The sequence below is a fragment of the Oryctolagus cuniculus genome, chromosome 9 (genome assembly GCF_051225735.1).
Source record: "Oryctolagus cuniculus isolate XC-2025 breed Fujian yellow rabbit chromosome 9, ASM5122573v1, whole genome shotgun sequence".
Classification (NCBI taxonomy): Eukaryota; Metazoa; Chordata; class Mammalia; order Lagomorpha; family Leporidae; genus Oryctolagus; species Oryctolagus cuniculus.
Window position 1 is genome coordinate 74,408,707 of NC_142875.1, and position 26,551 is coordinate 74,435,257.

Here is a 26,551-nt window from a genome sequence, read left to right on the forward strand (position 1 = left end):
GAAAGCTCTTCCTTTACCATTGGTTCACCCTCCAATGGCCGCCGCGGCCGGCGCACCGTGCTGATCCAATGGCAGGAGCCAGGTACTTATCGTGGTCTCCCATGGGGTGCAGGGCCCAAGGACTTGGGCCATCCTCCACTGCACTCCCTGGCCACAGCAGAGAGCTGGCCTGGAAGAGGGGCAACCGGGACAGAATCTGGCGCCCCGACCGGGACTAGAACCTGGTGTGCCGGCGCTGCAAGGTGGAGGATTAGCCTAGTGAGCCGCGGCGCCGGCCCCAATCTTATTTCTTACATTAACTTTTCTTTTGAATTTCCTTTACTGTTAACATAATTCTATGACATAGAATAATCTTCTGGATGATTTCTAAAAATGAAGGTACGCTAGTCAAATAATTATGTAACATTTTATGAGTGTTAGATTGCCACAATGTACATTACTGTGACTCTTAAATAAAAGAAAGCTTTGGGGCCAGCACTGTGGTGTAGTGGGTGAAGCTACTGCCTTGCAGTGCCTGCATCCCATATGGGTTCTAGTTCCACTTCCAGTTAGACTCTCTGCTATGGCCTGGGAAAGCAGTGAAAGATGGCCCAAGTGCTTGGGCCCTTGCATCCTATGGGAGACTCAGAAGAAGCACCTGGTTCCTGACTTTGGATCGGCTTAGCTCCGGCCGTTGCAGCCATTTGGAGAGTGAACCAACAGTTGGAGGACCTCTCTCTGTCTGCCTCTGACTCTGCCTTTTAAATAAATAAATCATTAAAAAGAACAAAAAAAAAAAGAAGAAAGCTTTGCAGTAAGGAAAACTGTTTATCCCTATTTTTTCCTAGCCTATCAGACTAGAATACCTGTGTCGCTTTGTCCTGTGTGACATCATTTAGCACCATGCACCACTCTTTGGGAAAATGCTAGTGATCTCTGACACACCTGTACAGGAATGTAATATTTTTAACACCTCAAGCAATTTAATCTCCTAAATATATAAATATCACCTTTTTATATGACCTCTCTGAGCAATGTATTACTTATAAATTTATTTTACGCTATAGGGAACACACTGAGAAAAGTGAATTTTAAAATGAGCTTGAGGGCTGGTGTTGGCATCCTGTATTGGAGTGTTGGTTTGAGTCCCAGCTCCTCTGCTTCCATTCCAGCTTCCTGCTAGTACATACTGGGACTTATCAGATGATGGCTCAAGCACTTAGGTCTCAGCCATCCACATGAGGGACCTGGATGGACTTCTGGGTTCCTGGTTCTAACCTGGCCCAGTGCTGGCTGTTGCAAGACTTTGGGGAGTAAACCAACAGATGGGAGATCAGTCTCTCTTTCACTTTCTTTAAAATAAAAAATAAGCAAAGAAAGATTTTTGAAAAGTGGGCATAGAATTTATCTACCATCTAAAATGGTGACATTGAAAGTAGAAATATAATTCACATATTTTTAGAACTTCTGTTTGAGTTGCTGGGGCTTTTGAGGAAGTAGCTTTTTCTTAAAGTGTGAAATATTTCACCTAAAATGTTTTATATCAAGGGCATTAACTGTACTTCCAAAAAGAGTAATTTCTGGCATGAAAACTTCACATATTGAAAATAAAATTATGTTTTATATTAATAGAAAATGGTAGCTGTTCATCCAGCAGAAGTAGTAAATATACTCAACTGTTTCACCTTCAGTAAGGACAAGCTAGTTGCTCTTGAGCTGTTGGCTTCGTAAGTATTTCTTTTTTATTTTATTAAATAAAAGTTTGGAATTTTCTGTCTTTTAGCTCATGAATATGTCATTTAATATTAGTATGTAGGGCTGTAATAAAATAGTCTGTGAAAATGTAATGACAAATTCTGATTTCTTCAAGGGAATAGATATCCAGTGTAGTCAGTACACACATGGTTACTGCTTATAAAATAATGGAACTCATCAAGATTAATTATTTAATTTGATTTTCTGCATCTCAGCAATTTGCCTTGCCTGAGTAACTTGAAAGGTTTAGGATTTGGTAAAGACAGATTTAAGAGTGAGAGGTTCTGCTACTTACTGAAAGATAATATTTGCAGGTTACTTATATTTTCTGAACCTTTTTTTCCTTCTATTTTAAAAACAAGAATTTCACTCACTTAGTAGTGTATATGAACTTGAAATACTATAAGGAATGTGGAAGCAACCTAACCAGGGCATTTGATAAGTAAACCTAATGTATGTAAGCGCAAAGAAAAAAGGAAGGAACCTACTCCTGTATGTAATTGAAGAGTGCTGCATTTTAAAATCCCTTCTACATTTATAGATGTCCACAAAGATGCAGCATCAAAGCATAAGGCAAAATTTCACTTTTAGATCAGCTCTGATTTTTATGCATTTAACAGATAGGCTGGTTCTGTTGCTGTAGCTCTCCTAAGATGCACTCAAGAGAGTATATTTTATTTCCAAAAATCTCAAAATAGAGATTTTTAATAATTTATAAAAGTATTATTTTGTTACATTTCAGTAATCAGATAGTTAAACTTCAGTTGTTTATAATGTTTTGTAAACATATTATTTAAATTGAACTGTAAAATAGTAAATAATCACATTTTCTCCCTGTGTCATAGGGAAAGTTCACTCAGATATGTTTGTGCAGTAAATGAAAGTTGTAGACTCCAGTACATATGTCCAGGTTTCTAAATGGAAAGCTAAATTTTATTTCCTTGGTAGAAACATTGTCGATGCTCAAAACTCTCGTCCCATCGAAGATTTATTCAGGATAAATATGTCTGAGAAGAAACGGTGCAAGAGAGTACTTGAACAGGTAACTTTCTCAGGATTGCTTTGAAAATGATATGCTTATTTTTCAGAGTGGTAACTCTGATGAGTGCTGTTACATGATATGGCAAAGGTGAACTTGCTTGCAATCCATGAAGTGAAAATGGAGCTGGGATGAAGGGAATACTGGAGGGGGGAAGAGATAGCTTAGTTAGGGGGAAAAGCTTATTGGTCACTTGGCTTGTGCCTCACGGGGTGCTTATTTATGTCTTGGTCTGTTGGTAGCTTTGCTGTGGCTTCCAAGTTTTGTCTTTAACCTATGTACTTTGGAATCTGACTTTTCAGATTTGTTTTGTTATCAAGCTATGTTAATTAGATTTATAGGAGATGACTATTAAAGTGGGATTTCAGTTTGTTAGCTTAAACCTTGCAAGCATGGGAAAAATCAGTGCTTGTTCAACTCTAGAAAACTCGATTTGTCATCTTGTAAGGTTGTAATTTCCTAGGATTGTGATGACTGGAAACAGCATAATAGTTAGAAACCCGCTTGAACGAACAAGATGCAGATTAATCTCCCAGGGCCTTGAAAGGTCACTTAATCCTCAAAACTTCCTCTAGGCCCAGGGAGAGTCCTCAGTTTTGCCTCAGTCTTCCATTTTTACAGCTGACATAAGCGCTGAGCCCACACTTCTTCAGGAGCTTCATCACTGGTTTCCTGAACTAAACTTTTTAAGGTGCCATGCATATCACTGCTCTAGTTTTCTTACTTGTAATGCATTCTGTTCATGTCACTTTCCTCCCCAGAAATATTCTGGGACTGAGAGTTCTGTGGAGGAGGCTTTGTGATCAATGTAAATTAGTGCAGCTTTCCTGGAAGGTAAAATTGAAGAGCCCTTAAAATTCATGTTGGCCTAGAAGTTCTACTTTTAGGATTTTTTTCTAAGGAAATTAGTAGAAATATTCAAACTCATGCAGAAGGGCATTCACCCCAGTACTATTTATAATGCCCCATAATTGAGATGGATTTTAGGATTGAGATTGTATAACTAATAATTATATTTGTTGGGAATGAATTTATAAAACCAATATATGTTACAACTGCAACCAAATGTGTAATATCATACATACTTGTAAAATATAACTATATATATATATTTATGTATAATTAGGTATTATTATAGAGTCATTGGGATATATTTGTCTAGTACAGTGTTTTTTATTCCTTAATAAATATGTATTAAGCACTAATTCATTATGTGAGGTGTCATTTTAGAGTCTTGGATTGCAGTAATAAACATCCTAAACCAAAATTCCTACCTTTATTTTATCCCACAATTATGTAAAATTACTAACTCTTGCTTTCTCAAAGGCACGGCTCTTTGGGTGCTCATTGTCCTGAGTTCCTTGTTTGTGTTTTCTTCTCCAAATTGTACACTTCTTTAGAATGATCCATATCTCTTTCAGTTTCCCCTTTGCCTTGCCTGTACCATAAGCTTGGTGTTTGTGATTTGGACTATATTGTTTCTTGGTGGTTGGAGAAATGGAATAGGTTAAATAATAAATATATGTTTCTGCACACAATTTATAAAACCCACTGTGGTAATATAATTTTGTAAGACTTTATTAGTTGCAAGATTAGTAACAGTGTCATTTTAATAATTCCACTTAAAGCAGTTTTACTTACATTGCTTTTGGTCATGTTCATCATAGTAAATGATGGTTGATTTGTGAGCAGGTTGGCTGTGATTCTATTCTTTTATTCATGCTTTTTAGCTAGGATTCCCAAAATCCAGACTATTTAACTGTTTTTTTTTTTTTTTTAATTACAGGCTTTTAAGGGGGGCTGCAAAGCTCCTCATGCTATGATATCTTCTTGTGGAACCATCCCAGGAAATCCATATCCCAAAGGAAAACCTAGTCGCATAAATGGAATTTTCCCAGTAAGCACAATTTCTTGACTATCTATGAAAATTCACGAGACTAGTGTGAAATGTAGCATAAGCTAGTGGTGTTTAAAGAACAGGCCAGTTGATAATGCTTCTACAAAGAAAAGCAACTTTGTTATACCAGCAACTTAAGTCATCAATTCACCCACTAACTGAAAGACCGTGTGTAAACTCCATAAAATTATTTGTGCAAAGTCTACAGAACCAGCCAAACAAAGAGAGGGTAATTTTGTTTTATTCTGTCTCTTAGTGTACTTCAGAAGTACTGATTTATATTTAGCAAAGGAGCATTTATCGAGCTCTCAGTGTTCTTCATACAGCCTCACAGTTTCCTTCCTGGAAATGATATTGCATAATAAATGCTCTGAGGAGTCCTGTAAGAAAGAAGCTCGTTTTTATATCATCCAGTGTTCCTCGGACTTCCTTGTAAAGTAACTTTTTCAGAGAATGCTATCTTTCTATTGTTGTGTGACAAATAGTGCATTAAAACAATGCACCTTCATCAGCTCATGTAGTTTCTGTGGGTTAGGAATCTGGGAGAGGCCAAGCTGGGTTGTTCTGGTCCAGAGTTTCTCATGAGGTTCTGTTCACCGGAACACTTGATTAGAGTTCCAGAGCTGACTTTCCAGGTGGCTCGCATACATGTCTGGCAGGTTGGTGTTGCTTGTTGGCAGGGGGCCTCTATTCCTTGCCACAGGACTTTTTGTGGTGCTACTCAAATATCTTCATGGTGCTGGCTTGCACCAGAGCAAGTCTTACAGGAGATAGCGAGTAGAAACCACAGAAATCCAATGCCATCATTTCTGCCAAATCCTGTTAGTGATTCTGGGAGGGGATCTGTGGAGGCTGTTTCAAAGTTGGCTTCCATGCTAGTGTATACCATTTGGGATACACACTGTTAGGGACAGACACTGTAGTCATCTGAACTTATTCTGGTCTATCAGTTACAGCAGTTTGAGTGAAGTCACATTTACCCTGCATAGTATAAGTGATCACACTTAATATTTATGAAGAGCACTGTTTTTCTCATCTATTTTCATCAATGATACAGGTATTATTTTTGATTCTTTGGGCATCATGCCCACTGTGGCACTGAAGTCTATTTCTGATTTATCTATTTTGTGGAGGAAAATGTATCTATGTATCATAATGAGTTTGTTTATTTGATTTTTGTTTTTTTACCTTCCTTTTTTAATAGGGTACACCTTTGAAAAAAGATGGTGAAGAATGTACCAATGAAGGCAAAGGAATAGCTGCACGGATTCTTGGACCATCCAAACCTGTATGTTTAGAAAACAAATAATGAAACAAATCTTAACTTCAAAATGTAGTTTCATATTTATTCATAGCATAAGTTCAATTTTTATTGCCAAGTTTAAAGTATATTAGAAATTCTCAGGGCCAGTGCCGTGGCTCACTTGGTTGATCCTCTGCCTGTGGCGCCGGCATCCCATATGGCTGCTGGGTTCTAGTCCCGGTTGCTCCTCTTCCAGTCCAGCTCTCTGCGGTGGCCTGGGAGGACATGGAGGATGGCCCAAGAGGTTGGGTCCCTGCACCTACATGGGAGACCAGGAAGAAGCACCTGGCTCCTGGCTTCGGATCGGCTCAGCGCCAGCCGTAGCAGCCATTTGGGGAGTCAATCAATGGAAGGAAGACCTTTCTCTTTCTCACTGTCTGTAACTCTACCTGTCAAAAAAAAAAATTCTTGGAGAGTAGGAGGGTGAGTAGTTGAATAGTTGAGGGAAATATTGTATAACTAGTTAACCTACTAAGGGCCCTTTTGAGGGTAAGCATTTTAAAATGAAACCAAGGCAAGCATTTGGCTTAGCAGTTAAGATCTCACCTGAGACAGCCACACCTCATATAGGAATATCTGGTTTATAATGCTGACTGCACTTCTGATCTAGCTTCTTGCTGTGCAGACCCTGGGAGGCAGCAAGTGATGGCAGCAAGTGATGGCTCAAGTAGTTGTGTCCTCACCACCCAAGTGGGAGACATGGGATGGATTCCCAATTTCTGTCCTTTATGAGCATTTGCAGAGTGAACTGGTGAACTGGGTCCTCTTTGTGCCTGAATGTCTTTCCATCTGTCAAATAAATAAGAAAATAAATAAAAATGACCCTCCAAAGCTTTAAATAAATGAATAAAGGGATACCAGTCAAAAACTTTTATCCCTTTAGCCACAATGAGCTTTTCAGTTGCAAGTATAGAGTGAGGAGAGTTTGCTGTAGCGAAGGTGTGATTTGCCCAAATTCTTTTTTTTTTTTTTTTTTTTTTCGACAGGCAGAGTGAGAGAGAAAGAAAGGTCTTCCTTTTTCCGTTGGTTCACCCTGCAATGGCCACTGCGGCCGGTGCACCACGTTGATCCAAAACCAGGAGCCAGGTGCTTCTCCTGGTCTCCCATGTGGGCGCAGGGCCCAAGGACTTGGGCCATCCTCCACTGCCCTCCCGGGCCATAGCAGAGAGCTGGACTGGAAGAAAAGCAACCAGGACAGAATCTGGCGTCCCGACCAGGACTAGAACCCAGTGTGCCAGCACCGCAGGCAGAGGATTAGCCTAGTAAGCCATGGCACCGGCCCCAAATTCTTAATAGTGAAAGAAGAACGGATCTAGGAGGTTGAGAGTACTTTCAGGGGGAATGATTATATTGATTGGAATGTGAACTGGACGGAACACAGCCGTATGTGTTGAAGGATTATCACAGTGAAGTCCTTGTGGCCTACACACTGCTACTTTGCAGCCAGCCTATCCACAGGGCAGGGATTCCCGGGGCAGCTGTCTGTGGCGAAACACTCTCAGATCATAGTCCTTGCATAGGGCTAGTGCTGCAGGAGTGACCACCATCATAAGAGCTAGAAAGGTTGTGGATCCCTTCTCACCCCAAAAAGTGCGTTCCTTTCTCTCCTTTCTCACACCTTCTCTGGCTTTCTTTAGGTAAAGGTACAGCATTTGGCTTAACTTGTGATTCTTCCAGTTTCTAGAGATTAATTAATTCTCTTTCTTACCTATTTGTGGATTAAAAACACAAAAGAACTAAAACTACAGTATTGAATTCCTAATTCCAGTCTAGTTTCTACAGTGTTGTCAAAGTACTGAAAGCTAAAGCAAGCAGGTCTTTGTCTCTCAAAGGGAGAAATGAGGGTGGGAATGACAGAATGAATTCCTAAGGAGTTTAGGGGATGTGGCCATTGAGAATTCTTGAGTATCCGAGATTCCAAAACCTGGAGTATTTCTTGTCTTAGATACATAGAAGATAGGAATTTTTTAGCTTAACCTAGACTGGGTCTAGTAGAAAGGTGTGTACTATTTGAGATAAAGTCTGACCATTGATTAGAGATGATCTGGTACTGAAATTAAAAGTAAATACATCCAGAGGCTGGTGCTGTGCGTAATGGGTAAAGCTGCCATCGGTAGAGCCAACATGCCATATGGGCACCGGTTTGAGTCCCAGCTGCTCCAGCTCTCTGCTATGGCCTGGAAGAAAGTGGAAGATGGCCCAAATCCTTGAGCCCCTGCACCCATGTAGGAGACCTAGAAGGAGCTCCAGGCTCCTGGCTTCGAATCAGCCCAGTTCCCATTGTTGGCCACTTGGGAAGTAAACCAGCGGATGGAAGACCTCTTTCTCTCTCTTGTTTCTGCCTCTGTAACTCTGCCTTTCAAATAAATAAATAAATCATTAAAAATAAATAAATAAATAAATAAATCCAGACATTTTTGACAGGATCCACCTTTGGACTCTATTAGGAAACAAGCTTATTTAAAGCAACAAAATTTTCTTCATTTGAACCCTGTCTTAGTCTAGCAGTATTTGATAACACTGTGGCATTTTTAGACAAGATGTACTTTGTTTGCCAGTAGACTGCTTACATAATTTTCTTTTATCTTTTAACTCTTTTACTCTCTCTCCTTATCTAGCCTCCTTCAACATACAATCCGCATAAACCTGTTCCTTATCCAATACCTCCATGCCGGCCACATGCAACTATTGCACCAAGTAAGGAGATCTTTTATTTTTTTACTTGTTTTTCTCCTTTGTTGTGTATTTATTTGTTGAATTGAAACTAAGTCCTGGTCTCTGTGTCCAGCAGCATGTGTGAGTTGCTGCTAGGAGTTTAATTTTGCCAGTAGTCAGCTACTAGTGTCCTAGCTGATGATACTGCACCAGGCAGTTTTTTTAGTATTGATAAGTTAATGGCAGATTAGTTTTAATCATTCTTTATTAAGATGGGTTTTCACTTTGGAAAACCCTTTGAATCCCTTTCCTGGTAGTTGCTGTCCAGCGGTATCATTAATGCATTTAACTTTAGAAAGTCAAGTACGTATGCTTGACAGAAAGGACAAATAGTTCTGGCAAGTTCTGCCTGCCTTGCCCTTCAGGGAGCTTCTGCTTGGAGTGAGCGTGTAGTAGGAAGTGGGAATCTTCAGTGGTCTCATTTGCTTTCCATTTTCTCTAGACCAAACCTTCATGTAAAATGCAAGTGTAAGTTTTAAAAACAAGTTGGAAAACTGAGTTAATTCTGTTTGAGAACCTGGCCACAAAGTGATATTATGTTTTTGTATTACATTTGTATTTTAGGTGCTTTCAACAATGCAGGTCTGGTACCATTGGCCAATGTCATAGCTCCAGGAGTACCTCCTCCACCTCCATATACTCCTAATCCAGTAGGAACAGGTAAAGTCATGTTTTTGTGGATGCTCAACTTAAGTGACTTACTCATACCCAAATGTACACCAGAGGAGACTGTTCTTTGGCATGGCATGTCCTAACAGGGAACCCCCCAGGTTTTGCATGTGAATATTTGGTGACCTTGATACCATAATCTCGACAGGATTTTGTTTCCTCTTTTGTAACGCTGGGTAACTCTTTAATGGTATCTTTCAGTAATGTAGTCAACGAATATTAGAGAACCCTACCATGCTCTGTGCAGGGGATACAAAGGTGAATGAAGAGTCCTATTTGCAGGGTTTACAGCCCAGTAAAAAATACAGACAAAGGAAGACAAGACAATTTCAATACTTTCTTCTTCACTGGCTCTGAACTGTACATTTTTTCATAATGAAGTCTGTGGAATTGTGGTGTGGCATCCTGAGTTCTGAGAGATAAGATAGAAGGATAAGTGTTGTGAGAGTGCAGGAGCTCCAGAAACTCATAAGAGGGGCACCAAAACCAGTCCCATGAAAATCTGTGGGAACTATTTGCATGCAGGACTGCTAGAGGTTGTTGAACTGAGTTGAAGAAACAGGTAAGAACAGACCAGCAATGAGTTGTTTTGTGAGGAATGGCACAGTGACAAGTTTTTTTTTTTTCCTGTAACTTGGAACACCTGGGACATTTGTTAGAGCTTTTGAGTATATAGATACAAGGCGCTGTCATCTGTATTTTTTTAATGATCTCCAGGTGAATCCTATTGCAAATAGGTTTTGGAAACAATAGAATCTCCATATTAAGAACTCAAAGGGATCAGAGCTTCTGACTGTCCATTAACTGCCAGATTGAAGAGAGCCATGACACTGTCTACCTCCAGACCTTTACTGAGAGTAGGGCACACACCTGTCTGACTCGGCAAAGGGGCCATTGAGAAAGAAACTGGAATTCATTCATGAATATGTTTGGGGTTGGCAGTGGGGTAACAAAGTATACTCTACCCAAAGATAGTTAATTTCATGCAAATTGGAAGAGTAAGACCTTGTGAAGGGTATGGTCAGGGCATCCTGGGCCTGGCAGAGTCAGGGAAGGAGCTGGAATACAGCCTGCTGTAGCCCGAGTTCCAGTCCCAGTTGGCACGATTATCTCTCCATCCAGGTTGGTTGGTTGGTTTTGGATGGGGAGACAGATGGGGCTCCTACCTGCTGGTTCACCCCCTAAATGCTTGCAGTGTCAGGGACTGGACTGGAGCCAGAGCCAGGAGCTAGGCAGCCAGACCAGGTCTCCCACACAGTGGCAGGGATCCATCCAGTTTAGCTATCAGCTGTTTCCTTCCAGTGTTTCATTGGCTGGAAACTGGAATTGAAGGCCAGAACCAAGAATCAAATCCAGGCACTCTGACATGGGATACTGGCATCTTAACCGCTAGGCCAAATGCCTGTCCTCCATTCACTTTTTATTTTAAATTTTTATTTTTTCATTTATATGTATCTTGTAAATACAATATTAGGAACATATGAATTCTTCCCATTGAACCCTCCCTCCCACCCACTTCCTCTCTTCCCCCTCCCTCTCCTGTTTAGCCCCAGAAAGAAAAAGAAACAGAAAGAAAGAAAAAAAATGAAATAAAAAACTGAGAGAACTGTTCCTCAACAGTATAGACAAGGGCTGTTCAATGGTATAGATTCTCGAAGGTGATTTCGCTTTTTTTTTTCCTTCCTCTTTTCCCTTCCTTCCTCCCCCTTCTTTTAGAAATTTAATTGTCAGGGCCGGCACCCTGGTGCACTAGGTTAATCCTATGTCTGTGGCGCCTGCATCCCATATGGGCGCTGGGTTCTAGTCCCGGTTGCTCCTCTGCCAGTCCAGCTCTCTGCTGTGGCCCTGGGAAAGCAGTGAAGGATGCCCCAAGTCCTTGGGCCGCTGCACCCACATGGGAGATCAGGAGGAGGCTCCTAGCTCCTGGCTTCAGATCTTCATAGCTCCGGCTGTAGCAGCCATTTGGGGAGTGAACCAACAGAAGGAAGACCTTTCTGTCTCTCTCTCTCTCCCTCTCTCTCTCTCTCAGTGTCTGTAACTCTACCTGTCAAATAAACAAATTAAAAAAAAATAAATCTCTAAAAAAAAGAACTTAATTGTCTTTAAAAAAAGAACCTAAGATGGTACATCTCTTGTTAACTTATGAAACATTAATAGTGAAACTTGTTTTCAAGAATCGCCTCCATTTAGTGTATTAAATGGAGGATAGTACTATGTCCATTTACTTTTTAATGACTGAAAGGCTCCACTTGGGTAGCCTTGAGCCACTTACCTAAACATGGGCAGACTATAGAAGAAAATAAAAATTTCCCATGAGTGATAAACTTGTCCAAGGTATGGAGAAGTGTAATTGACTTAATGAATGCCACCATATTGATTTGGTTAGTGGGTTTATAATGTTTTAATATTTGATGAGGAAAGCTTCACTTCTTATATTTTATTATTCTTCTTAGCTCTCTTTCATTTATTTTCATGTTTTTCTTCTCTGTTTTTAGAAATGTGTTCTTCTGGGGCAGGCACTGTGACATACTGGGTACAGCTGCCACCTGCAGTGCTGACATCCTATATGGGCACCAGTTCAAGTCTGGCTGCTCCATATCCAGTCCAGCTCTCTGCTATGGCCTGGGAAAGCAGAAAATGGCCCATGTGTTTGGGCTCCTGGACCTGAATGGTAGACCTAGAAGAAGCTCTTGGCTTCGGATTGGCCCATCTCCGGCCATTGCGACCATTTGGGGAGTGACCCAGTGGATGGAAGACTTCTCTCTCTCTGCCTCTGCCTCTCTGTAACTCTGCCTTTCAAATAAATAAATAAATCTTAAAAAAAAAAAAGGCAATGTATTCTAACTGGAGATTTATAAAAAAGATTATTTATTTATTTATTTATTTGAAAGGCAGAGTTACAGAGAGAAACAGAGAGGGAGTGAGATCTTCCATCCGTTGGTTCACACCCCAAATGGCCACAACAGCTGGGGTTGGGCCATACCAAAGCCAGGATACTGGAACTCCATTCAGGTCTCTCACACTGGTGGAAGGGGCCTGAGCACTTGGGCCATCTTCCATTGGTTTCCTAGGCACGTCAACAAGGAGCTGCATTGGAAATGGAGCAGCCTGGACATGAACCAGTGCCTGTATGGGATGCTGGCATTGCAGGTGACCACTTTAACCCATTATGCTGCAACACCAGCCCCCTAACTGAATCTTAAGATCATTTTATGCAATTAAAAATAAAACTGAATTTGTATATTATGTGAGAGTTGACTTTTTTTTTTAAAGATTTATTTATTTGAAAGAGTTACACACACAGAGAGAGAGAGGTCTTCCATCTGATGGTTCACTCCCCAACTGGCTGCAACGATCAGAGCTGTGCCAATCCAAAGCCAGGAGCCAGGAGCCAGGAGCTTCCTCCGGGTCTCCCATGTGGGTGCAGGGGCTCAAGGACATGGGCCATCCTCCACTGCTTTCCCAGGCCACAGCATAGAGCTGGATCGGAAGTGGAGCAGCCGGGTCTCAAACTGGCGCCCATATGGGATGCCGGCACTTCAGGCCAGGGCGTTAACCCGCTCCGCTACAGCACTGGCCCCGAGAATTGACTTTTTGAGATAATGTTTCTTAAAGATTTTTTTAAATACTTCTTTGAAAGACAGACAGAGATATTTTGTGTGCTGGTCCACTTCCTTAATGCTCTTGCAGCAGCTAAGGGCTGCACCAGACTGAAGCCACGAGTCTGGAACTCAGTCCAGTCTCTTACTTGGGTGACAGGACTCAAGAACTTGGCCATCACCTGCAGCATCCTAGGGTGTGCACCAGATGGAACTGGAAGTGGAGCTAGGATTAGAACCAGGCCTTCTTCTATGATATGCAAGTGTCCCAAGCAGTGTCTTAACTGCTGTGCCAAATGTTTGAGAGTTTATACTTTAATGGCAGTCTCATCGTTAAATCATGTATCTGTCTATATCATGTCAAGTTAGTACTGTTTACTTCTGAGGGTTTTTTTAATCTCATTCTAGGGTTGTTGAAATTTTTTGTGTATACATTTTGTAACATGTTTGTCTCTGATTTTAGAGGTTTTTTTGGTTGTAATTATAAATGGGTGCTTAATTTCTAGATTCTTATTACTAATTACCTAAAGTCCCCTGAGTTTTCTAGATATAGAGAAATCAGCCCAAGTTATATTGCAGCAGCTTTATAGTTTACCATAAACTATTTTTTCCAAGGCTTAATTGAATAATAATAATAAATTACTCAGTATTTTCCTAACTCTTTTTGTTTTAAACTTGCAAAAAATATTTTCCTATACCTTTGTTTTCAATGTTTTTTGCTCAGAGTTTGGCTTATTTTGGTAGGTTCGTTTGGTTTGTAAATTATATATAGCTGAATTTCTGTTTTTCAAAACATTGGTATTTTTAATAAAATTACAAACAATCATAAGAATTACCCATCTGTTCTTAGTATTTCCTGTTTTTTTTGTTTTTGTTTTTTTTTTTTTTGTTTTTGTTTTTTTTTTGACAGAGTGGACAGTGAGAGAGACAGAGAGAAAGGTCTTCCTTTGCCGTTGGTTCACCCTCCAATGGCCGCCACGGCTGGCACGCTGCAGCTGGCATACCACGGTGATCCGATGGCAGGAGCCAGGTACTTATCCTGGTCTCCCATGGAATGCAGGGCCCAAGGACTTGGGCCATCCTCCACTGCACTCCCTGGCCACAGTAGAGAGCTGGCCTGGAAGAGGGGCAACCGGGACAGAATCCGGCTCCCCAACCGGGACTAGAACCCGGTGTGCCAGCGCCACAAGGTGCAGGATTAGCCTAGTGAGCCGCGGCGCCGGCCTCCATTTGTTTTTATATTCATTACAAGTACTTATACTGTGGGCTTATAGCAGTTTTCCATTTTTCTTACTTTTGCTTTAATGGATTGGTCAAATGCCATTTTATTTTATTTATTTATTTATTTTTTGACAGGCAGAGTGGACAGTGAGAGAGAGAGACAGAGAGAAAGGTCTTCCTTTTGCCGTTGGTTCACCTTCCAATGGCCGCCACAGCCGGCGTGCTGCGGCCAGCGCACCGCACTGATCCGACGGCAGGAGCCAGGAGCCAGGTGCTTTTCCTGGTCTCCCATGTGGTGCAGGGCCCAAGCACCTGGGCCATCCTCCACTGCACTCCCTGGCCACAGCAGAGGGCTGGCCTGGAAGAGGGGCAACCGGGAAAGAATCCGGCACCCCGACCGGGACTAGAACCCGGTGTGCCGGCGCCGCTAGGTGGAGGATTAGCCTAGTGAGCCGCGGCGCCGGCCGCCATTTTATTTTTTAAAAAATGATTTTCTCCTTAACCAAATTGAGACTTAGAAATTTTATAATTAATATTGCTAGTGATTTCCTGCAAATTCTTAATGATTATTGTTGAATTAAAAACCAATTATTGTTGAATAAAGAACTGTACTATACAGTTTTACTTTGAAACTTTCTTACTTTCATCAATCTAGGTGTTTTGTTAAAATATTTTACATTTTTGCTTCTGATGTTTAGTTATCCTTTAAAATTAACTCTGGTTTATTACATTTTCTTATGTTCTTTGATTGTCTAGTCTGAATATGTTCATTCTAATTTTCTTTGCTAGAAAATATCTTTAAATAAATATCTTAAGAAAGGACCCATGTGTAGAATTGAGGCTTAGGAAACTCAATTTCAGCTAATTTTCCTTTCTTTATTGGAAACTTGATTCCTTCCTGTAAGCTTATGAAGAAAATATTTAGCTTTGGATTTCAGAAATTTCACCAGGATGTCTAGATGTGTATCTTGTCATTAATTTCTCCTGGGTCCCTGTAAACTCTTTGGATCTGAAAATTCAAGTCTTGAAAGCTTAGGAAAAACATTGTAGCTTTTATTCCTTTAACTGTTGCTTTTTTGTTTTCATCCATCCCTTTCTGACACTGGTATTTCAGGTTGGTTAGATTTCCTATTGTAGCCTCCTTTTGTTTTTGACCCTTCTTTCCCTACCATCTTTCCTTCCTCCTTTCTTAGTTAAATGTGTGTGTGTGTGTATTTTTGGCATTTTATGTGGGATTTGTCTTTTTCTTGTTTTCAGTTTAGGAGTTTAGTACTTAGTAGTGTTATTTTTAATCTTTCCCACTCTTTGCAATATTAATTTGGTATTAGATTTTTATATGTAAAATCTTTGCCATCTTTGTTCTTTCTCCACAGTAATGTGTCTGTGTTCTTAATTTGCATTACAGGTTTTAAAAGTTCTTGTTCTCTTTAATTGAATTTTTATTGTTCTGATGGTTATTTGTTGTCACCTGGTCAAGCAAGCAAATTCCTTCAGCAAGCTGCAGCCTTCCTTTCATCCCCGTGTCAGGCTTTATGGTTCCCTCTGCCGCTTCTTGTCCTGTGACAGTGCTGTTTCCCCTTTGTGTCCTTGGCTGGTGGGCCGGCAGGACAGTCGCTTTCCCTGTGGGAGTGGAGAGTGGGTGCTTCCCATTGCCAGTGTCATAGGCTTCACATCAGCCATTCCTAAAGCGGTTCTCCACGACAGCTCCGAGCAGAGACTCCCCCAGAACTGAGCGCAGCAAGTGCGCCATGCGGTTCTGCTGTGCTGGTTTGGGTGATCCACCAGCCACTCAGATGGCAGCGGATTCTGTACTTTTTCCCCAAGCAGCCACCTCCCACTTCGCAGTCTTCCCAGTCCTGTGGCAGTAGTACCCAGGGTGGCTGGCAGTTGGCTCAGCCAGGTGTGTTTCCTCGCTGCAGTCCAGCCACGGGCTGCCCTTTCTCTTAGAAGGCACACTGAGGCCAGCATCCCTCCAGAAAGTGTTCCAAGGATGTTTGTAAAATAACAGTGTTTATTTAAAACCTGACAGGATAAGAAGATGTATAGGGTTGGAGGGAAAGAGAAATTCTTTGTAATCCTCTCCATTTTCATATAGTTAGGGTTTTTATTTATTTCTTTTCTTTTCCATATGCACCATATTTCCTCATGTAATATGCATGTACTCATTTATATTTTGCATTTTTCTTTGCTTGAACCCAGTCTCTTACTGTTACGATAGTAATTTGATTAAAACATGAAATCAGTGTTGTTGTTGTTTTTTTTTTTTTTTATAGAAAATGAAGACCTTTCTAATCAGTCAAAACCTACACAGAATCAAAGTAAGTACTAATTTGATGTGGAGATATCTGAAGTCTTGTGGTTGTGTATTCTGTTATTTATTGAGTTTAATTTGTTTGTATGTTTGGAGTCTTTATGTTTTAGAAGTGCCGGCGCCGTGGCTCACTAGGCTAATCCTCCACCTTGCAGCGCCGGCACACCGGGTTCTAGTCCCGGTCGGGGCGCCAGATTCTATCCCGGTTGCCCCTCTTCCAGGCCAGCTCTCTGCTGTGGCCAGGGAGTGCAGTGGAGGATGGCCCAAGTCCTTGGGCCCTGCACCCCATGGGAGACCAGGAGAAGTACCTGGCTCCTGCCATCAGATCGGCGCGGTGCGCCAGCCGCAGCGCGCCGGCTGTGGCGGCCATTGGAGGGTGAACCAGCCGCAAAAGGAAGACCTTTCTCTCTGTCTCTCTCTCTCTCACTATCCACTCTGCCTGTCAAAAAAAAAAAAAAAAAAAAAAAAAAGTTCCTGGTTAATGTGTGTAATTAATTAATAAGTGCTAGAGTGATACATTTTATTCACACAACATGAAACCACAATATTAACTAAGTTAAAATTATCTTAGTACTTTATATGCTACTTGTAAAACTTGTGATGGAATCTAAGTGCTGTGTGGCTTTATATCCATGTTCACTTTACACTCTGATTTAGAAGCCTCATTTCTTTTTCAGTAAAATACACAGGCTGATAAAAGCCTTTTTGACAAATGCTATGTCCATTTCTGTGCTTAGATGTAATTATTTCAATAAGTATTATTAGGTATAACTTAAAATAGAAACGAGTAAAGGACACCAAAGCAGAAAATGAAAGTGAAGGTGAAATGTGGCCTGCAGATGGCAGCAGCACCAGGTGTCATAGTCTTCCCTTCCTTGGGCTTAGGTGGGTGAGGAAGGAGATGCTGTCTGATGTGAGACAAACTGGCATTAGCTGTTGCGCAGCAGAGGTACACATGAATGTAACTGTTATGGAGCGTGATCGGGAGTTTCAGTGGATGAATCCCACTCCCCAGAAATGGTGCCCTGTGGGACTTTGGGGCTGGTGGTTTCCAAAGGAAGTGGCCTTGTGGGGTAGAGAGAACTGCAAGTGAGTTGTCAGGCTATCCTGTTATTCTGCCTCTGATACCACCTGGCTTTGTGACCATAAGCAGATAATCTTAACTTTCCTTCTATAGAAAGAAATTAAAGAAACCTCAGCTTCATCAATAAATCTGATTTTTGAAGGCAGTAACCAGGTTACTTGGCATAAGCACCATTGGTAGAAACAGCATACTGTATTTTCCTATGCTGTTATTTTAACATGGTGAACATCGCCCCCCCCCCCCCCTTTTGAAGCATTATTAAGAAATACTGTGAAAGACACACTAAGAAAGTGGTTAAGAACATACCTGACAGACTTGGGGTCCAGTCATGGCCCCACCTCTTTTTTTTTTTTTTTTGACAGGCAGAGTTAGACAGAAACAGAAAGAAAGATATTCCTTTTCCGTTGGTTCACCCCCCAAATGGCTGCCATGGCCGGCGCGTTGCCCCAGTCCGAAGCCAGGAGCCAGGTGCTTCCTCCTGGTCTCCCATGCGGGTGCAGGGCCCAAGCACTTGGGCCATCTTCCACTGCCTTCCTGGGCCACAGCAGAGAGCTGGACTGGAAGAAGAGCAACTGGGATAAAATCCAGCACCCCAACTGGGACTAGAACCTGGGGTGCTGGCGCCGCAGGCGGAGGATTAGCCTAGTGAGCCACGATGCCAGCCACCCCACCTCTTAATAGCTGCTTCATGGTTTTTTTTTGTATTTTGTTTTTTTTTTTTGACAGGCAGAGTGGATAGTGAGAGAGAGAGACAGAGAGAAAGGTCTTCCTTTGCCGTTGGTTTACCCTCCAATGGCCGCCATGGCTGGCGCGCTGCGGCCAGCGCACCGCGCTGATCCGAAGGCAGGAGCCATGTGCTTCTCCCGGTCTCCCATGGGATGCAGGGCCCAAGCACTTGGGCCATCCTCCACTGCCTTCCTGGGCCACAGCAGAGAGCTGGCCTGGAAGAGGGGCAACCGGGAAAGAATCCGGTGCCCCGATGCTTCATGTTTTAGACATCTTGGCAACACAAGCCTCAGTTTACCCATCCTGAAAATGGAGGTCTCATGGGCCAATGTGAGAAAAAATGAAATGGGGATGTGGACTGTTTACGTTATATGGTTAATAACAAAATTAGATGACAGCAAAGGGATGCTTATCATGGTACATGGTTGAGTTTTTTAGTTTGTTTTTATTCTGTTCCATTTTTAACTGCAGGCACTATGAGAGATAAGGGCGTAGCTTTTGCTTTACTATAGGAAAGATTGTCAACAAAGGTTGCTATTGAAAGAACACTCTAGGATACCTTGGTTTTACCTTGCTATTTGTCACTAAACTCTCTTGAAATTGTAGTTAATAGGATAGTGAATTCTCAACTCCCTAACCACTGTGGACTCAACATATTTTTGGCATATTATTTACAGCACAAAATTAGGTATATATTCCTTATGCCTCTAATTTTTACAAAACAAATTTTAAAAAGTATACATTCATTGTCATAGGTAGTCTAAATTTAAAACAATAGCTGTCTTGTTTTCTTTAAATTACTGCTTACAACATGAATGTGGTATAGACTTAATTTTTTTACTTTTGAATTTGCAGTTTATGTATTTATAAATTATTCTTTGTCAACTTTCCTGCCATATTTTTTTCTTAAAACAATAGCAAAATATGTTTAACCCAATATGGCATTCTTTTGCCTTCACTTTACACAAATTAATTATTTGTATGTTTTTTTTATCTCTAGTTTTTCCCTGGTTCCCCCCACACTTAATAGTGCATTATGTCATTGACTGCAGTATGTCAAGAATTCTAATTATGCATGGATTTTAAAATGTCTGTTTTAGTCCATGAAATTGTCTTTCAGTTGATTTTCATTACATAGGGAACATTCTCTGATTACAACTGAAGCAGTTTGGTCCAAGTACAGTGTAGGATGATAGTTACGGTTATAACTTTAGCTACCCATGTCTTGCTTTCCATTTGCACCGGCAAGATCATTTTGGGTAGATGAGTCATTGAATTCATTCATAGAGGAAACCAAATCCTCCCAAACGGCTTGCAGTAATAATTTGTAAAGCTTATCAGAATAAAAATACTATAGCAAACTCAAAATAATGTTGAGAATGAGTCCCTGATGAGGTTTGGGAAGTGTCGTTTGAGTCAATCATGATGAAGCCAGTACAGCCAGCACTTTATTAAGTACACAGGTGCTGTGATCTGTGCTCAATATACTAAGATTCCAAACCTGAATTCCATGTATAAGAGAAGCCACGTAGGTTAATGTGGTATAGAGTGGTCAGTAAGATCAAATGCATAGGGAAAAACTGCACAAATTAATAATTTGGAGTATTAAGTTCAGCCCACCAAGTGGCAACGGGCAGTCTTGGTGAGATGGGTGTGAATCCTAGAAGGCCTTGTAAGCTCCTGGAAGGAGAGTCATGTCCTGAAAGCTCTTCAGGAGCCCTGACTTGTGACTCTTCCTTAAGTACATGGTTTGAGGGGATTCGGGGGAGAGCAGCACATCGGCACTATTCACAGCTAAAATAATTTCTTGGAATTTTAAGAAAGTGGGAAAACATGAAAGTGTTTTTATGAGCTTCTCAAGGCTTTGTTTCTCAAGGGCTGTTGTGAGCAGCACCTAGATCTGATGGAACAAAGTTTAGGGAATGGAATTCAGCAATTTAGATATTGTTAGCTGCCCTTTTTTAAAAAAAAATATGTATTTATTTTATTTGGAAGTCATAATAACAGAGAGAAAGAGGAGAGACAGAGAGATGGCCCCAAAGCCAGGCTGGGCCAGGCCAGCAGGGGCCTAAGCACTTGGGCCATCTGCCACTGCCTTTCCAGGCACCTTAGCAGATTGCTGGATTGGAAGCAGAGCAGCCAGGACTCAGGCTGGCGCCATATGGGATGCTGGCGCTGCAGATGGTGGCTTAATCCTCTGTGCGCAGAGCTGGCCCCAGGAGCCTATTTTTTTTAATATCTCTCATTAATTTTCTTTGACACTTGTAAAACAGTACAAAAATTCTTATGTATTTATTTTAAGTTAAAATTGGACATGTCAACATACATTTTTCTTTTTTTCTCTCCTTCCTGTAGCATTTTCTACCCCAGCAAGTCAACTCTTTTCTCCTCATGGTTCTAATCCTTCAACACCTGCTGCGACGCCTGTCCCTACTGCATCTCCAGTCAAGGCAGTCAATCATCCGTCAGCATCAGCAGCAGCCAGCATTTCTGGGATGAACATGCAAAACACTGTCCTTCCTGTGTTCCCAGGACAGGTCTCCTCAGCCGTTCCTACGCCTCAGCCATCGACACCAAACCCTACAGTGATCAGAACCCTTTCGCTGCCTACTGCACCTGCTACTTCCAACCACAGTACAACATCTGCTCCTATTCCTTCTGTTTTTTCTGGCCTAGTGCCACTGCCAGGTCCTTCTGCCGCTCCTACTCCAGCCCCTCAAGCCACGTCTACACCTCGGGCCACTCTTGCTTCCAGTGAAACTTTCGCTTCTACTTCTGCTTCTTTCACTAGCCTCTCCTTTTCTGCCAACTCCACTGCTGCTTCTATCAACAACCCCAATTCTGCTTCACTGTCGTCAGTGTTTGCAGGTCTCCCTTTGCCCTTAGCACCAACATCCCAAGGTGTATCCAACCCAACTCCCGTAATTGCCGGCGGTGCTGCTCCCAGTGTTGCTGGTCCACTTGCTGTAAACAGCCCTCTTCTGTCTGCTTTAAAAGGCTTTTTGACATCAAATGACTCCAACTTAATGAACTCCTCTGCTTTATCCTCTGCTGTTACAAGTGGGCTGGCTTCATTATCTTCTCTCACTAACCCCAACTCTGATGCTGCTGCTTCAGCCCCTAGCAAATGCTTCACCCCCTCGGCCGTTCCTGCTCCCCAGAGGTCTTCCACTCCAGGGATGGCCATGTTTCCGGGCCTGCCATCCCCTGTGGCTAACGCCACTTCTGCTGCCCCTACTTTGCCTGCCCAGTCTCCCTTGGCTACTCCCACGTCCTCCTCAGCGTCTGTGCCAGTGAGCTGTGGCTCCTCCACTGCCCTTTTGCATGGCCCTCACCCAGGTACCTCAGAACTGCACCTTCCATCCACCCCTGCTGTAACGACAATTCCAGTGATGATCAAAACTGAGCCCACGAGTCCTACTCCCTCCGCCTTCAAAGGCCCGTCTCATTCCGTGAATCCCGCTCATGGCACGTTAGGTTTGTCAGGGACCTTGGGCCGTGCATATCCCTCAACATCAGTGCCCATCAGTCTGTCTACTTGCCTTAACCCCGCATTATCAGGGCTCTCCAGTTTGAGTACTCCCTTAAATGGTTCAAATCCTCTTTCTTCCATTTCCCTTCCACCACATGGTTCCTCTGCTCCTATCCCTCCAGTATTTACTGCTCTGCCTCCTTTTACTTCTCTAACCAACAGTTTTCCCTTAACTGGCAACCCATCCCTTAATCCCCCAGTGTCTCTCCCGGGGTCATTAATAGCCACCTCATCTGCCCCTGCCACCTCCACCTCCGTCCCTCATCCCAGCTCGACAGCAGCCGCTCTCTCAGGGCTTTCTGCCTCAGCACCAGTCTCGGCAGCACCTTTCCCCCTCAACCTGTCTACTGCTGTCCCCTCGCTTTTCTCAGTCACCCAAGGACCTCTGCCATCCTCAAACCCCTCCTATCCCGGCTTTTCTGTCTCTAATGCCTCAAGTGTTACCCCTGCCCTTTCCTCATTCCCGGGGCTGCAGGCGCCCTCCACAGTTGCAGCTGTCACCCCACTGCCTGTTGCTGCCACCGCCCCATCTCCAGCCCCCGTCCTCCCAGGATTTGCTTCAGCGTTCAGCTCCAATTTCAACTCTGCTCTCGTTGCACAAGCCGGGTACGTGAATAGTGTGCAAACAGGATGAAATCATTGTTCATGTAACTTGTAGTCCATAGTGTTATTTTAAGCTACTCAAACGAAAGTTAAATCTAATTATTCAGTGGTGTTAAGTTAGCATTTTCTGCCTTTTAGCTCTTGAAGCACATTAAAATATGTAACATGAATGCCTGCTAACATAATACTTGAATTTGGTCATTTAATTTGCTTATAAAATGGTAGAAAGACTTAACAGTGATGCGTCTCTCTTTAAATAGTTATTTTTTAAAATTAAGATTCATTTATTTATTTGAAAGGCAGAATTAGAAAGATGGGGATTTAGAGAGATAGATCTTCCATCCATTGGTTCATTCCCCAAATGGCCACAAAGCCAGGAGCCTAGAACTCCATCTGGGACTTGGATGTGGATGGCAGAGGTCCAAGTACCTGGGCCATCCACTGTCTTCTCAGTAGCATTAGGAGCAACCAGACTCCACCAGGCACTCATATGGGATGTTGGCTTTGCAGGCAGAAGCTTAACCCACTCTGCTACAACACCAGCCCTAGTCATGTGTCTCTTAACAACAGGGACATGTTCTGAGAGATGTGTCATTAGATGATGTGTTGTGCGCACATAATAGAGTGCACTGACTGACACAAACTAAGGAGATAGAATTGGTGGGACCACTATGGTGCCTGCAGCCTGCTGCTGACTGAAACTTTCCTGTGTTGTGCATGACTGTATGTGCAAAATATAGACTTAATGAATTCAGAATCACACACCTTACAGTAAAAATTAAGTTTTACACCAGTGAATGACTGACTTTTATGATTCCATCCAATGGCGGAATAAATTTTAAGTCTTCTTATTTTGTTTTTAACATCTGTAGATGGTATTTGACCAATACAGCAGCAGTAGCTTTTAAGTCTGATGCATATTTTGACCTGTTTTTCTGTCAATCATTTCAGCTTATCATCTGGACTTCAAGCTGCAGGCAGTTCTGTTTTTCCAGGCCTTTTGTCCCTCCCAGGTATCCCTGGGTTTTCCCAGAATCCTTCACAATCATCTTTGCAAGAATTACAGCACAATGCAGCAGCACAGTCAGCATTGTTACAGCAGGTAAGATAATTGAATTGCCTTTAATTATCTTCAAGCACATAATGGTCTCAGTAGTTAATCTGATAGCAATTATTAGAAGTTGTCATTTGGTCTTTTTAAGTCTGTGCTCATAAAACTTTTTAAGATTGTATTGAGTTGCTTATATATGTTGCTAATTCATTCAGAAATAGTTTCTGGTTGAATAATCTGTATTTATTAGTAGTAGTAGTAGTAGTACTTTTATTATTTTGAAAGGCAGAGTGACAGACAATGAGAAAGAGAGATAGTCTGTTCACTGGTTCACTCGCTAACTGCCCACAATAGCCAGGACTTGGCCAAACTAAAGCCAGGAGCTGGGAACTCCATTGTTGAGATACGTTGTTGAGATACGGCAACACTGGCCATAATTATCAAAGTGTTTAGAGAATTGATGATTACTTCTCCCCAAATTTGCATGAATGGTTTTTTTTGCCGACAGATTTTTTGAATCTCATCGTGGAAAAATTAACTCAATAAAATGGAACAACAATTAAATTTTAACTTGTCTTCCAAAGTTATATACCATTAAAGCAAGTTATCTCTGGAAAACCAACTGAGTTTTCTTTGCAAGAATATTAAATCTTTTAGTGGCATTTCTATGCATTTCCTCTACTGAGGCTTAAAAGTCTTAGGAGAGTGAGTAGACTTCATCTGGCCCCAAATGTTTTCTTTCTTTCCTGTTCTGATTACTTAGTGTGTGGGGAAGGCAGAACCACATCCAGTCTGGATTGAATGTGCACTCTGCTGAACTGTGCTGTTCTTCCTTCAGGTGCATTCCGCTGCGGCTCTGGAAAGCTATCCGGCTCAGCCTGAGGGCTTCCCCAATTACCCTTCCACACCAGGAACACCGTTTTCTTTACAAACAGGCCTGTCCCAAAGTGGGTGGCAGTGAACAAGTTTTGATTTTTCTTCTCCTTCGATTCATCATCAGAATTGCCTAAGAACTATAGTGAAGAATCTGATAAATGTGAATTTGGCCAAAAGTCAGAAAATGAAAATGAGGCTAATCCTGGGGAAATTATGACAAGAGTTTTTAAATCCCACTTGTGCTTTTAAAAGGGTTTTAAGTAAAAACATCCCCATGTGTAAATATGCTGACAATGACTAAATTGTATGGAGAATAGTATTTCAGAAGTATTTGGGGACTTTTCACCTCCCATCCTACAAAATTATGAATTGTGTATGTGATCTACATAGAAAGAATATTAATGAGGAGATTGAACTCTTTATAGCCGAATACAGCCTTAAATCTGCTTGTATAGCATCCACTGACAGAAGTAATAGTTGTGCCTCAAGCTTTTGGGTTGCACATGGCCCTTGAGGAGTTTCCACCCTCGGTATGCATGAGTGACTCCCGTTAGCATCAGCGAGAACCCAGTACTCCATTATGTATCCACAAAAAGGAACTTGAGACCCACCGTTATATTTAATTTCTAGTGTTAAGGATCATATATACTGATGAATTTAACTCAATATATTTCAGGTAAGTGAAAATGGTGCTTAATGTAGTCTTTAGAATGACTTTCAGGTGTTTTTGACTAAAAATATATACCCAGAACTACTTTCTTACAGAAGGCTTATAATTTGCCTTCAAAACATTTTTCCTAATCTCAGCAGTATCCAAATGAGTGAGGAACACTTGACTGACTCCTGGGCCGCCTCTATTGCTCATTGTACTCTGGAAGCTCTTGGTGAATGTTTACAATCACAGGATGTAGTATTTCTATTTGTACTTAAAGTCAAATGCTTATCTGAAATAATTATGTGACAACAAATAGAGAAGACTTGCTCTGTTAGTAAATATGCAGTGTGTAGTCTATTTAAGGATCTGTGGTAGTATAACATGATTGAATGTCATTAACTTAAGAGTAATAACTGCCACATTGGGGAGGGGGGAGAAGAAGGGAGAATAAATTCCAATTCAGTGATTAAAAGTGTAAACTATAGAATCTACTGTAGTACATTTCAGCATCTAGAAGTTCTACTTTTGTAAAGATGGTGTCTAGAAGATGTTGCAAATGTATTTTCCTTCAACATGGGGAACAATCTTTTTAAGTATATTAATAAATATTCCTGTATGGTTAGTTTTTAACAATTTTTAAAAATAAACTTTATGGATAAGACAAATCTTTTATAAGTGTTTGATGAAATGCTTGGATGGATTTTTTTTAACTTTTTGTATGTACTAGAGTTAATATATTGAATATTTTTGTCAAAATTTACAAAGCTCAATTTAAACCTGTTGCCCAGTCCTTTAATATGTTATGCAGAAGTCATGTTCAGCACTTGAAATACACTGATTGCCTTTAATTATCTTCAAGCACATAATGGTCTCAGTAGTTAATCTGATAGCAATTATTAGAAGTTGTCATTTGTTCTTTTTAAATCTGTGCTCATAAAACTTTTTAAGATTGTATTGAGTTGCTTATATATGTTGCTAATTCATTCAGAAATAGTTTCTGGTTGAATAATCTGTATTTATTATTATTAGTAGTAGTACTTTTATTTTGAAAGGCGGAGTGACAGACAATGAGAAAGAGAGATAGTCTGTTCACTGGTTCACTCGCTAACTGCCCACAATAGCCAGGACTTGGCCAAACTAAAGCCAGGAGCTAGGAACTCCATCCAGGTCACCCACATGAGTGACAGGGAACCCAGGTACTAGGACCATCATTGACTGCCTCCCAAACTCATTAGCAGGTGGCTTGATCAAAAGTATACAGTAACTGGAACTCAAGCAAGACGCTCCCAATATAGGATGCAGAAATCCTAGGCTGTTTAACCCCTTGGCCCACAATGCATGTCCCGAAGAATAATCTTTATGCAATGTGATGCTACTGCAGTTGAGTTTTGCTATCCTTTGAACCCCTTGAGCAGAGAAGCTGTTCATCATTGAGGTGTATTCCAGACATCTTGCATGCATTGGGCACTCAAGATTTATATAGAAGAGAAGGAACTTACACTAATAACTGGGACTGGTTTATGCCTCTGTTTCACA

At 41.5% G+C, this 26,551-nt stretch overlaps 1 protein-coding gene across 4 annotated transcripts in view; it reads left to right on the forward strand.

Annotated features, from left to right (window-relative positions):
• Positions 1 to 25,680, forward strand: part of PROSER1 (proline and serine rich 1) — a 33,325-nt gene extending 7,645 nt beyond the window's left edge. For 2 of the 4 annotated variants that reach the window (XM_002721091.6, XM_089303680.1), the window contains 10 exons: positions 1,612 to 1,706; positions 2,683 to 2,776; positions 4,560 to 4,670; positions 5,875 to 5,958; positions 8,592 to 8,670; positions 9,253 to 9,348; positions 16,451 to 16,495; positions 20,654 to 22,436; positions 23,385 to 23,535; positions 24,323 to 25,680. In XM_002721091.6, the coding sequence (XP_002721137.3) occupies positions 1,612 to 1,706; positions 2,683 to 2,776; positions 4,560 to 4,670; positions 5,875 to 5,958; positions 8,592 to 8,670; positions 9,253 to 9,348; positions 16,451 to 16,495; positions 20,654 to 22,436; positions 23,385 to 23,535; positions 24,323 to 24,445 (2,661 nt within the window). In that variant the 3' untranslated portion in view covers positions 24,446 to 25,680. Of the gene's footprint in view, positions 1 to 1,611; positions 1,707 to 2,579; positions 2,777 to 4,559; positions 4,671 to 5,874; positions 5,959 to 8,591; positions 8,671 to 9,252; positions 9,349 to 16,450; positions 16,496 to 20,653; positions 22,437 to 23,384; positions 23,536 to 24,322 lie in introns of all 4 variants that reach the window. The other 2 variants (XM_089303681.1, XM_089303679.1) reach the window with 2 other exon arrangements.
• Positions 25,681 to 26,551: the final 871 nt, after the last annotated feature.